Genomic DNA, 13,677 nt, shown 5'->3' on the forward strand with positions numbered 1-13,677 from the left:
CTGGTCTTAACACCAGTGGAATATTGATCACCAATGAAGATAGTCACAGAATGAATACCTAATAAACTGAGAACACTCATTTTTGTATAAGTAACCATTTGTACTCTCCCCCGATTTAGAGTCCATAAATCGCTCTCATGGTCAATATCAAAGCACCAATGCCACAAGTAGGTGCCAGATAATTTCATTCATAAATACAAAACAGCCTCAGTTTATTAGTGATAAGACATTTCAGATACAACACAGGCGCGAACGATTCGAAACAGCTGATGGTAAAAGGCCCTATTGACCACAAGTTACCATAAGAGACTATATACGGTCTAGATTTTTTGATACAACTCATATTGTTCACAATAAAGAACTACTTAAATTACATTAGATTTGCAAACGAAACACAGAAATTGGGGTTTTTTATTTTTTTTATTTTTTAGGTTTAATGCCCAGTTACCTGATGCTGAAGCGGTCCCTTGAATCCCAAATTGTCTGCCATCCGCATTGCTTGGCATTCCTTTACTCCTTCAAAAATATCAATTTCTTCCTATGAGAAAAAAATCATTGTTTTATGCAGGGATCTTCAAATATGCATATACAAACTATTGCAATAGGAAATATATGACCTACCTTTGCAAATTACAAGTAAATCAGCATTCACATGAAAACAAGTACAGCTGGTTATAACGAGGATTATAATTGGCGGACTATTTAATAACTATTTGAATGTCCTACCATCTGAGCACTTATGCAAAAAAAACAATTGTGAACTGGGGGTTCACAGGGCATGAAGGGGAATCTAACGTTCGGCTCTCCCTCAAAACCCACAACACATATCAGCTCCCTATCTCAGAAAGAAACCAAATATAAAATATATATTTAGTGAAAAAAACTTCAACTAAGAGGATTAAGACCAAAACAAAAGTCTTGAAATTCAGCAGATTGGGGAGTAATGACAATCTTAACTCAGAGACACCCCTATAGATGTTACCAATGATGTAATTTTTGCCATCAATGTTGATCCCTTTTGTGATGTTCTCATGTGCTGAGCAAGGGGGTTGGCGTAGTTACGATTGTCGCCACTTACAACACCTGCCAAATCTCATAGGTTTTGTTGCAATAGATTATTTCATCTTACATCTCCCCTAACTAAAATTATTCTGTACTGAATTTCAAGGGTTTTGTTAGGCTAGATCTTCTTCATATGGGCCACTTGCCATGTCCTTTGGCTGTGGCCCCTGATCACTCTGCTACAAATAGTATAAAATAACATGGCACACCTGCCGGGGCCTCTCATTTTATGAGTAATTACTCTGATCCCACCTGTGACCACCACTGTTCAAGCTACAGCAGTTATCGAGATCCCACCGCCATAACCTCTGCCTGTCACAATGCACGTTGCCCATATGCTCCTCACACAATTCCATCGACTAAGGCCAGTTTTGTGGTAGTTGCAATTTTTAAAGTCTTGCAATTAGTGTTTGGTACTAATGATAGACTGTGATTGGGTTTCAGATGGATTCATTAACTGACATAGGTAGATGGCTAGAGAACACAGAACGTATAAGCATCCACTTGGATGTATGCCTATCACCAGGCAATGTGTCTTACTGTTTTGAAAATTAAACCCCATTTGAAGATTACGAACATGCCAGAAACCTACTAGATATAATATACTTGTTTGTTGTGTGTTTCACTGTTAAAAGCACCAGGCAAATCGCAAGGCCTTTTTCCAAAATTGAACTATTATGATTTTTCCAAAACATGACATATTTCACTTAGGTATGCTATATAAAACCTTGGTACTATTCGACAAAAAGTGAAATATGCCTAGGAATATATACCATTATGAGGCTAATAAAGTCCCCTCCCACCAAAGAACAAAAGTCACTGGTCTAGACCTAAGTGAATAACATTAAATTCTAGAATGGAAAGCAATCCGATCATATCCAAAAGAAAATTATGAGTCTCTGCATATATATTAAACAATGAAACCAAACCATGCATCTTCAATGCTCTGTGGGGTGTCGTTAACCAGTTGTGTACGTTTCTCCATTGTATAAGTGTCCTGTGATGCAAAGACCCACTCCTGCTTTGATGGGAGTTTATCCCCGTCACACAATGTCACCCGGTTCACTCTAGCACCTAGTAATAGTAATACGTTGGGCACCATAGGAATAGGGGAAACGCATATCTCTTTCAGGGGAAAAAGAAGCAATAAGGACTTAATATCCCTTTGCTGTCTTTTCCTGTGTGTATCCAACACAGTACATCATGACAGTATGGTGGACAAGACCTCCACATATGCCAGTACTGACAGAAATGTGCCACATTTGGTAGCAGATGGCGCAGAATTACAGTTGTTTGGGCACCTCTATATTTGAGGCATTGAATAGGAGTTATCCTTTAAATCAAAGCATAGTGCTACTGTTTTATCAATAATCCTGAGTACACTCATCAGTGATACTACCATTGGGCTCATGGGCTGTGCAAATGGGGGGCTCGGAGTTAAGGGGGCATAGCTTCCAAAACCTATCACATTTTAGGGGGATTGTTTCATTAAACCCTCCACTGACTAGAGATTGTATGGGGAGAATTGCCAGGTCACCAGTGGACAATCATTGACATATTGTAGGCCAGTCCTGAGGCACTTGATCCTCCCCACTCCACCAGCAAGTTAGGGCAGACCAGTTCTGGAATCCTCAACACTACACAAAACCCTATTGAGACCATACATGGTGGTAGTAGTACCGCATCCTCTCCCCAACTCAGAATCTGACTCTTTGTGTAATTCGAAAAAACCTAGAGGCTGTAAAATACTCTCTCGTTTAATAGTCAGCTTTATTCAGCCGACATTAGTGGCAAAGATTCTAATATTATTACAAGTGAGCGGGCAACGTTCAGGAAATCATTTCACAGCCAAAAAGCATACCACGCTGGACCAGGGAGTCGTGCAGATGCAACGTTGTTTGAGGCTTTTTGACAGCAGATTATAATCACACAGGAAACTATCAAAAAAGCATGGCGTCTCGACAGAGTGCTCTATTGCAGAGGATACAATATTATAATTTGAATACATGTATATCATGACTTCAGAAACAAAGTTTTAACATCTTTCCCAGGTTTTCCCCCAGCATTTAATCCATACCCTGGAAAAACCAGAGACCTAGACTCAGCCCAGGCCCACCATGGAGAGTCAGAGTGGAAGAGTACATTCCAAGAAGCTAGACAAGTTAGTGATAAGCTTGGTCCAGCTCCTGAAGAGTAGCGCCAGGTTTACTCATTAACAGCAACCAATCACAGCCTTGTCCCAATTACAGATCACAGATACAACCCATCTCTGCAAGGACAACCTAGGGGGAGGAGGAAATAGCATAAAAAGAGCAGCCCAGTAAGCAACTGTTGGTCCCAGTAATCAAGGACCTGACAGCTTTTTGGACCAGTGTCCCCAATCAGTGACACAAACTGCCACAATGCTGTCACCCTTAAATATCCATGGTTCTGTACTTGACATTTGAGAGACAGAATGAGGTACATCCTGCTAGGTCCTAGTAACTGAACTCTGCTTCTGCCGGCGGTATGTTACAATCTCTCCGAGACCTGCCCCCTTGGGACCCTCTGTCATACAGATTATTTGTCTCCTTGATGCTTAGCCATCACTATCAAAGAAACCTTCCTCTCCACCCGGCGGTGACCCATCCTACCAAGTGACAACTGCAGCATTAGGTTTCTTACAACAACGTTTTCTGTGCCTCCTTTGTCACCAATTCACTCTCACCCCTTCACACAAACTAGCTTGCTCCTTACACACACCCTCCCTTTCTCCCAATATCACTTCTGCAACCGTGCTGCACCCTCTCTCCCTCCTACATGCATCTTGGAATGCACCGTCCTCTCATTTGGCATAGTGCATGTCGGGACACAGGAGGAACTTGGGTGGTGGGCGGATGGCATATGCTAGGTCTGTGGACTATTTGGGATGGTGAGAGTTGCAGAAGATGCCAGGTACGAGGACAGTTTTGAAGATTGGTAGAAGACACATTAACACCTACTTAGGCTCTCACTTAAACCCTTGCTTGTTTTAATGATCCCTGCTCTTTTCGCTTATATACTGGGCCTCATGCAATACTTATTAACCCACCATTCGTCCTCCTTTAGCCCCCTCTTCTGCTTGCAACCTGCCACTTTCTCGCACCACGAAACCCACAAACATGACACAAAACTTCCCATTTCATGCTGCAATATCCTGCAGGTGTGGGCAGATAGATTGATATGGATACAAGACACTTTCTAAAAAAAAAAAAATGAAACCAACATTTTACTCTAAGTTTGACCTTGTGGGCACCGAACAAAGGTTTGGGGAGCAACCAATATGGCCAGATCCATTTAGATATAGGGAGAGAAGAAGAAAGGGGAGGCAGGGATGGATCCCAAATGGTACTTTTGTCTTCGTAAGGCACAAGCTCACATATTCAATTAGGGTGCAATCTATGCAAAAACACATTCCGACACAGTAACCAATAATATGCCTGCGAATGGTCCAAAAACAAGACAATGTCCAGTCATCTAGAACATGCATGCATTATATCTGGCAGACTATATACGACAACGAGCACAAAATAAAACAGAGAACAGCCACCAACACAGAAGGACAGCACGAGTCCCAAGCTACATCATTATACACCATACAGATATGCATGAAGGCTGAATACAATTGAGCACACACAAAAATAAAAACGTACACCTCACACAAATATATGCGATTAAGCACATCAACCATGGGCATATAGGTGCACATTGAAAACGCACCAAGGTGAACTATAACACAATCTTGACAATTAAAGGGAAATCACCATATTCAGAGTGGAATATAAATAACAATTAGGCCAAATTATATGTACGTGCAACACACAAAGTTAAAGCACGTGCACACAAGTAAATAGAAGTAAAAGTACCTTGGAGGAGGACAGGATTTCCTATATACTGCATGCATATACAAAGCCACACAATGCTCAATTAAAAAAAAAAAAAAACACGTTTGCAGTAACATATGTACCCACGACCTATTTGTGAGATGAATCATATAGAAATGTATTTATATGCACATCCCCTATGCACATACAACTCCATCCCGCAACTAAAGTTAATGCACTAGAAAAACAATCGGCAGAAATGAGCGAGCAAAAATACATTTAAAAAACTGTTGATTATTAAAGGCAATGTCATCGATGATGCCATTTGTGATTTCATGTGTCACGCTATGACCAGTGCATAGTGGAGTTGCGTAGCTTACCATAACTAGAACATTTCTATGGTTTTTACATTTTTACTGCAACCATAATGTCCCTTTAACTAGAGTTCTTTTTTTTTCACTGAATGAGATGATATATGTTACAGGGCCTGGGGTAGCATCCCTGTAGTTATGGTTAAGTGGCTCAACCCACAGGAAGAGCACTTTTTGGGCTGCTTATAACTTCGCCCCCCCCCTGCATTAATCCTCACAAAACCTTGCAAAAAAAGTATATGTCCCCATCAGATTGATCCTGCAGAGTTTTATGAGGTTTTGTCCAGTGGGCAAAGTTATGGGGGCTGTCCCAAAATGTGTGCTTTTCCCCATAGACGCAAGGGAAACAAAATATTACGCCTGCAGGCCAAACCACTGGATGGATTTTCACCAAATTTGCGTCGGAAGCAGTGGCTTGTTCCCAAAAGCGTGATTTTGTAAAATTGGTGTAAATCCATCCAAAAAGTAGGTAAAAAGAAATGTGTCCTATCTGGGTTTGTTCCACGGACCCACTTCCCCGTTCGGTCAGCGGACGGGCATCCTATTGGCTCAGAGGGCGTTGTGATGTCCGCAGAAAACGGGCACACCCGCTGGTTGGTCAATAAAAAACTTGGGTGTCCGATTTTTTAAAAAAAATTTAAAATTAATTTTATTGGTTTAAAATCAAACCTTAAAAATATTACACAACCAAAATCAACAGAAGTAAAAACCACAAAAGTCCAGTGACCTTTATCTTTTCCCCCCCAATTTGACCTCCTCCCTTCTCGCTGCCCAAACAGAAAAGTCACATTGACAGATCTCATTTTCCATGATCAACCTTGAAAGCACTTATACTCATTCAGGCATTCTCACAATTGTCCGGTTTGATCTTTTAGTTTGTCATCAATGACGGCCAGGAAGGAGGTCAAGGGCAAGATTAATTTCATATCTAATCCATTCCACATTCTCCTCCACCACTCGTCTGCACATGCAGACTGATTTTCGTGATACCACCGGCCCAGATGAATTGATCTTGCATCTTTCAACGCTGAGCAAAAGAGGACTAAGTGTTTAAGGGACTCCAACTCCTTATTACAAAAGCGACAGATAGAATTTAGTCCCACATTACACGCCCAGTGGCCGGTTCGCTCTTTCGTTTTCATTGCATTCAGCCGAAATAGCATGTATAGTCTTCTGGCTTTCGAATTCGGGAATCGAGTCAGATATTTTTGAAGGAGGTTGTAACCCCTTGATTCAGCAGGAGAATTTCTCATCGCATTGGCGGCTAAACGCTCGTTACAAGTATTTATCCAGTCAGCGCGCCATAGGGTCACTTTAGCAGCCGTAGGATTTGTGTGAAGAGTTTGAGCTAATGTTGTTAAATGCTAAAAGATCTTCACATCTTTTTATCCATTGAGAGAGAATATCTGAGCCTCCCGATGGAGCATTGTGGAATATCTGGAATTGGAATATTCCTTCCTCTGCTCTAGTTTTTCGAAACAGTGCTAGTTGGTTCCAGCATATCCTAGCGTGCAGTGAAATTAAAGCTAATTCGTATCGTATGCAGTCTGATGCAATTCCAGGTGGTAAGTTTAAGGTTTTGGTCCAGAACATATGTTCTAATGAGTTCCAGTGTGTCGCCGGGCAACCAAAGGCATTTTCCGCGCCGTAAGCCAGAATCGGCACAACTTTTTGTTCATAGAAATTACGCAGCGGTTGCAATGAAAATCGCCCATATTTTCTATGTATCACCGAGCCGTGGCAGGCCAGCTGACCACATTTTCGCTTTGAATCGACCACCCAAGGGTCGTCACATATGCTGGAATTTAGATTCATGCCGAGGTATTTTACGCTTTTTGAGAGCTGCAATTTCATTTGATTTAGAGACCATACATATTTTAAGTCTCTTGAGTTACGACTTGTTTTTAAATTTTCAAACACCAGTATTTCTGTCTTGGTTATATTGATCTTCAATTTATTCTGGCAAACATATTTTTGAACAGCTTCAAGTTTGCGATGAAGACCAATCGGTGTTAAATCTAGGATTACCAAGTCGTCAGCATACAACAGCCAGCTTACCTTCGATGAATTGAGTTTTGGTGGAAAAGATCGCACCGATTGAATTGCGTCCCCAATATCAGAGATAAACAGGACGAAGATTGCAGCTGCTAACTGGCAACCTTGCTTGACTCCTTTGCATGTCTTGATTTGAGCTGACAACGTCCCCGATGTGTCCAGCCGAACGGCAATTGAAGTATTAGAGTGAAGCTCTTGAATTGCTGCAAGTAAGCCAACCGGACAGCCCCACAGTTCCAACTTTTGCCACAATAGTTCACGATCAATCATGTCAAAGGCCATGGAGAAGTCAACGAAAGCAAGATACACTCTCGTGTTAGTTCTCAAAGCTTCCATTTTCAGCAGATTTAGAACCAGCAGGTTTAGTGAACACCCCACAAATTTCACAAAACCCGCCTGTCTTTCATCTTCTCTTTTTGCTGATTTAGCACAATTGATCAGTTTTACTTGCAACAGGGATGAGAAAATCTTGCCCAGAAAGTCGAGCAGGGCCACCGGACGATAATTTTCTGGTGATGCTCTGTTTCCTTTCTTAAATATTGGCACGATTATCCCAGTCTTCCATGAGGCTGGCACTTGCTTTTGCAAGTTGATTTTCGTAAATAGATCAAAACACAAGTCTGTCCATAGATCAGGAAACTGTTTGATCATATAGTTAGTTAGACAACCCATCGGGGCCGGGGGCCCGCGAGTTTTTTGCTCTCATGATTATATCTCGAATATCGTCCTTTGTGAAATGTAAATTCCATGATGTTAGATTGGTAGTTGACATATTTGGAGCAAGATCTTTGAAGTATAGGGCTGTGAAGTGGTTTACCCACTCTATTTCAGGAATAGGGCAAGCTTGTAGGGCCACTTGCGAGGTTTCCATGCAGTTGATAGTTCGCCAAAACTCGCCACTGTTTTTATTCGTAAGGATCTTCATCATTGCTTCCGCATCATTTTGATGTCATATAAATCGATGGCTTTTGATCCAATTTTTTATAGGCTTGTTTGACTACTTTGTTTTTTACTGCTATTTCACTCTTTGGGCCTTTATTATTTTTTCGAATTTCAGCTTGCATTGTTCTTTTTCGTTGTTTTACCATAAGATCAAAACTATGTTTGTTCACGAAAGACCAGTTTTTCAGACCAATATTTTTGGTTTTAAATTGAGATAAAATTGGCATATATTCAATCTCGTCTGGCTTCGACTTGAGTTGTTTACATATCTTAGCCACGTTGTGTTCTTCCAATTTTAGACAAAGACGATTTGTTTCCACTGTGAATTTAGTTTTCCACTTTTTGATTTGCGGACTTTGTGAGTCTTGAAATCGTAATTCTAGCATTTCATGATCGCTATTCTTCATGGAACGAACTTTCATGGTCTTAATTTTTCCATGCAGCGTGTCAGAAACAAAAATACAATCAATGATGGAACTTTGACCTTCCTGCTGCCACGTGGGCTTAGCCGGTATGTCACCTTGCATTCGACCATTTAGCATTGAGAGTCCTCTTACTTCCATTTCTTCTAACCATAATTTTGACAAATGACCTTTGGCGGGACACTGGGGATTAAAAAAATCAATGTTTAAGTCGCCACAAACTATCAAAGCACTTCCACGGTTTGATTCCAACAAATTATCGAGAATTGCGGTAACCTGATCAATAAATGGAAGTGACCCAGTCCGTTGGTGATTCTAATATAAGTTGATAATATACATCATGTCGGAAAGTTTTAAGGGAGCGGCAGTTTTGCGTAACTCACAGACTTGGATGTAGGGCGTATAGTTCGTCGAGTTCTGCAACCGGTATCCCGATGACCTTTTAATCAATGTTAGGAGACCTGCTACTGGGCAGCCCTTTTCTGCCTTTATGGCTGGATTGATTGCACATTCATAGTCTGTGATTGTTGGTAATTCACAGATCCAGGTTTCTTGTAAACAGATTAGTTGTAACTCGTGTGCCCAGTTATTATTTAAGAGATGTGAAAAACCACGCGTATTCCATGAGGCAAAAGAGCATTCTTGATCCACATTAAGCTTCGGGCATTAGCTGTTCAAATTTGCATTTAGTGACGAGGCCATCCAGTTCCAGTCTTCTCCGGGGACATGTTCTCTTTGAGTGCTTGTTTTTATCAAGGAGGATTTTTCAGTTTGTCTCTCATTATCTATAGTAATCTTAATTCTTTCCATTGAACTTCTTCTGAAGCTCATGACCTCTGCAACCGCCACAAAACTTTGGGGAGGCGAAGCGGCTGAATGCGCACTGCTAGTTAGACCATTCAGGTCGGACGAGGATCGCCAGGTTTTCTCACTTTGATCCAACTTTCTCGCCACTTCAAAAGGTTTAGAGGTACACTTATTAGAGGGCCAAGCTTCTCGTGGCTGATTTAACATCTCTTCTTTTTCGCGTCGTTCCGGGTCCCTCACTTTATAAGTGTCGAAGCCCATTGATAACAGCTCTTCATTTGCATCCAAAATTACATTTGCGATTAGATTAGAGTTTAGATGTAAAATCACCTTATCGGTGCACCTTTCCTCTGGGAATTCAATAATTTTCAGATCTTTCGACTCCAAAGAGCGAAGACGGGGTACATGATGAAGTAGTCGTAGCACATTAGTTCTGTTCAGAATAAGTTTATCCGAGCCCTCCAGTCGCTCTAACATTAATTTAATCAGCAACGATGGCTCTGCTGTTTGTCCGGCAGGCATCCTGTTCTTGTTTTTCAAATTTTGCGCTAACATTTTGGGCTTAAATAAGTCCGATTTCTGAAACATTTCTACTTTGGCATCAAGAGGTGTTTTCGCGTCTGATCCCAATTCTTTCTCAAGGTACCCCTCATATAAGTTGCACTGACTTGAGTCGACAGTATTTTGTGCTTTCAACTGGCCTTGTATCCTTTGTCTTGCTCCTTTAGCTTGTAGTGTCATGAATTCCGGACTCCTTGGCACTCTACCCTCTTCCTTCTCCTCTACAACTGGCGGAAGGATCTCGCACAGTCTATCTCTCACTACACGTCTTGGACAGGTTAATGGAGCTTCGCCCTTCTGTGACTCATTCGGGGTGCAATTTTGTTTCTCGAATGATGTAATCTTATTATCGCTGCTCGATTTTGTTTCCAATGCAGATACTACAGCTTCTTGAATGACGCGTACTTCCGCAACAGTTTTAACTGGTTCAACATCGAGTTCAATCTTGTCTTCATAAACTGATAGATCCATTAATTCCGCTTGTATTGCCAAGTCCTCTTCGTTGGGCAAACTCTCCATCGCATTACATTTTGGATCGTCTATTTCCAGGTGCACAGTCTCCTTTATTGTGTCCGCTAATTTCAAACTGGTCGAAATAGTTTTGTCAACTATTTGAAACATATTTAAATTCCGTAAGAATTTTCGGGCTCCTTTTTGTTGCAATTTTTTTCGAGCAGGCATGTTCTTTTGCTTTTTCATTAGAGGATTATTTTTCTTTGAACCCACAGTTGAAGTCGGTTGCACTTCTAGATCTAAACTTTGAAAAATAGGAAACAGACCTGCAGACTTCGCTGTTGTCACCGACACATTCTGCGGGTCAGAAACCCCTTCTATAATTTTCTTAAGTGGAGATGAACAGGAGGCCATTTGAGGGTCCACTAAGGCAGAATTAGATCCATTTTTTGCTTGCATAAAAGCTGTATTAAACGAAATATCAAGAGCTTTTCCTAAGCAATCGTTTTTGGAATGTGATTCATCAACAAGCTTTTGCTTGCGCACCTCAATTTCCAACAGAGCAGCGCTTTCTTTAGGCCCCTCATTCGCGATGTCAATCACTTCTATTATTGAACTTCCTGGTGACTTACTATGCAGGAGAAATTGCGTGTCTGGTTGGACGGGCTGTAAATTTGGATCAGGCATCTTGGCCAGTTTTGAAGAGTTTACGCAAACATTCGAATTGGCAGCTAAAGCTTTACTTCCCAAGTCTTTCAGGTTACCGTCGTCCCGTAGTTCATCTTTTTTTTTTTACTATGGCTGTGTGTGATTTATGAAATAAGGACAAGGCTTCTTTTGCAACCTCTGCAAACAGCTTTTTGTCAATCATATCATTCTTTTTAGCCTCATTTGTTGCTAGGATGCCCGCCATAATTTGATGAGTCATCCCTTCTTGTTTGTGTCTATCTCTACCCTGCATTGATTCTAGGTGAACCAATTTTGAATTCATCAGAGCTAGTAGAGTTGTGACATCCTTCACGTTATCATTTAAGGTTTCATATAACTTCATGAAGGGTGTGAGAGAAATTGACATTGCCGATGTAAGAGCTATTAAAAGATCATTAGAGGGCCCATGAACAAAAGGAGCTGGCCGATCACATTCCACTCTCCCCTCTAACTTACGTGGAATGTGTCTAGAGCATGTACCTTCCCTCTTAATCTTAGGAAACGGACGGTCATCAATCGAAGAGTCCGACGTATCAGAATCGTCAGATGTCTCTTCACAAATTGAGCTTTCACTTCCAATATGTAACGTCTCTTGTTGCTGGACTGACCAGTCTTGGGTGGAATAGGCAATCTTTTCTGCGAATCGGCCACATTTCCCTCTTGTGACGGTTCAAAACTATCAGAAGACTCAGTCACGCATGGTTTACTTCTTTTATAATTACCAATTCCCCATATGGATTTGAGTCAGTGACACTCATACAAGTCCTTTTCTGTGGGGCTTTGGATAATAACTCATGAGGTAGATCAGATACATCCGACCGGTTACAAGATCTGGATTTGTTTAAACTTATTAGGTTCTGTAGGACTGCAGAGACTACCTCTAACGAGTTTCTTTTGTCATTGATTAGTAAACCATTTCCTGTAGCATTTTGAATAATCTGTGTATTATCACTATGCAATGTTGTCTTCAGGCTAGAATCCTTAAGGGGGGTCTCTGTGGCTGTGAAGCATAAATGGGGCTCCTAGCGTTTTGAGGGGCGGCAAAAGAATCACACAGCGAGGCATTTACAGGATTGCTCAGCGACATGAGAGAATCGGTAGTTGTACTTACAGTGTTTCCGTGTCCATCGCCCGCGCCACCTGTCCCGCTGGGCGAAGCGGTTAGCCTCATATTACACTCAGGGGGAGGAAGCGAAGCAGAGCCCACTGCAGAGTCTGCCAAATCCACCAGGCTATGCACGTTCCCCGCCTCACTCACGATCCCCACAGCGGCGCCGGGCTCGCCCGCGACCACCGGCCACGCCCCCTGGCCCAGCCCGCCAACGTCATCAACGGCCGCCACGGCAGGGGATTTTGTGGCATCCTCCATTCTCCACTCCTCGGTAGCGTCCTCGTATACAGGCACAACACCCGTCGAGGCGGCGGTCTCCGCGCCACTCGGCGACAGCGGCACATCGGCCCGGCCAACCCGCGAATCAAGGTCGATATTACTGTTCTCTTCTATCTCCATACCACTTGACTTTATGTTCTTCATATTATTCAAATTGGTTTTTTGTTGGTCCTCTTCACTTGGTTTGAAAACGTTGAGACCAAGCCCCCGTCCCCCTCTACTTGTTTTACTTGCAACGGAAGGGGAGGGGGCAGTGGGGACAGAGGGCTTGAAATAGCCTGCGCATGTAAGCTAAGGGGCATGAACGTGCCACAAATAGGTGATAGGACAACATCCAGTGTTTTCAGGGGTTCAAACACATCTTCCAGCGGCGTTACAGATGCATCTTCAGCTAAGTCAATATTGTCAGTTGCTGACCCACAGGAAAAGTATTGACTTACTTTTTTGGTTTTCGATTTTTTCGCCTGCAGAACTTCTAAGTTTGCTGTTTGTCTTACTTGAGCTCTAGTTCTTAGCAGCACATTAGATGTACTGAGATTAGATGGATCCATTTCTTACAGACTAATATCGTCCGATTATTTGCCTTGCGCTTTGCGCCACTCACCAAACAGCAAACAGCGATATCCTCAGCCCTTTGGTCCTCGGGGCTTAGCGCCACAAGGGCGGAAGAGGCGGCCTTAAGTACATGTTTGACTAAGGTCAGGTGACCAGGTCAGGTGGTGAATTAAAGGTACAGGCACACGCACCTCAGTTTTCCTCTCCTCTCCACCTGGTTGAAAATAACACTCGCCACAGCAAACGGGGATATCCTCAGCCCTTTGGTCCTCAGGACTTAGCGTGATTTTCATAAAATTGGTCTAAATCCGTCCAAAAAGTAGGTAAAAAGAAATGTATCCTATCTGGGTTTGTTCCACGGACCCACTTCCCCGTTCGTTCAGCGGACGGGCATCCTATTGGCTCAGAGGGCGGCGTGATTTCTGCAGAAAACGGGCACACCCGCTGGTTGGTCAATAAAAAACTTGGTGTCAGATTTATGGAAACGCCCTCCATGTTGGATTTGCAGA

General features: G+C 42.3%; 1 protein-coding gene across 2 annotated transcripts in view; it reads right to left on the reverse strand.

Annotated features, from left to right (window-relative positions):
- Positions 1-13,677, reverse strand: part of SUCLG2 (succinate-CoA ligase GDP-forming subunit beta) — a 732,334-nt gene that overhangs the window by 440,004 nt on the left and 278,653 nt on the right. For both annotated transcript variants that reach the window (XM_069643788.1, XM_069643789.1), the window contains exon 6: positions 449-538. In XM_069643788.1, the coding sequence (XP_069499889.1) occupies positions 449-538 (90 nt within the window). The remainder of the gene's footprint in view (positions 1-448; positions 539-13,677) is intronic.

The sequence above is a fragment of the Ambystoma mexicanum genome, chromosome 2p (genome assembly GCF_040938575.1).
Source record: "Ambystoma mexicanum isolate Mex_15411 chromosome 2p, UKY_AmexF1_1, whole genome shotgun sequence".
Taxonomy (NCBI): domain Eukaryota; kingdom Metazoa; phylum Chordata; class Amphibia; order Caudata; family Ambystomatidae; genus Ambystoma; species Ambystoma mexicanum.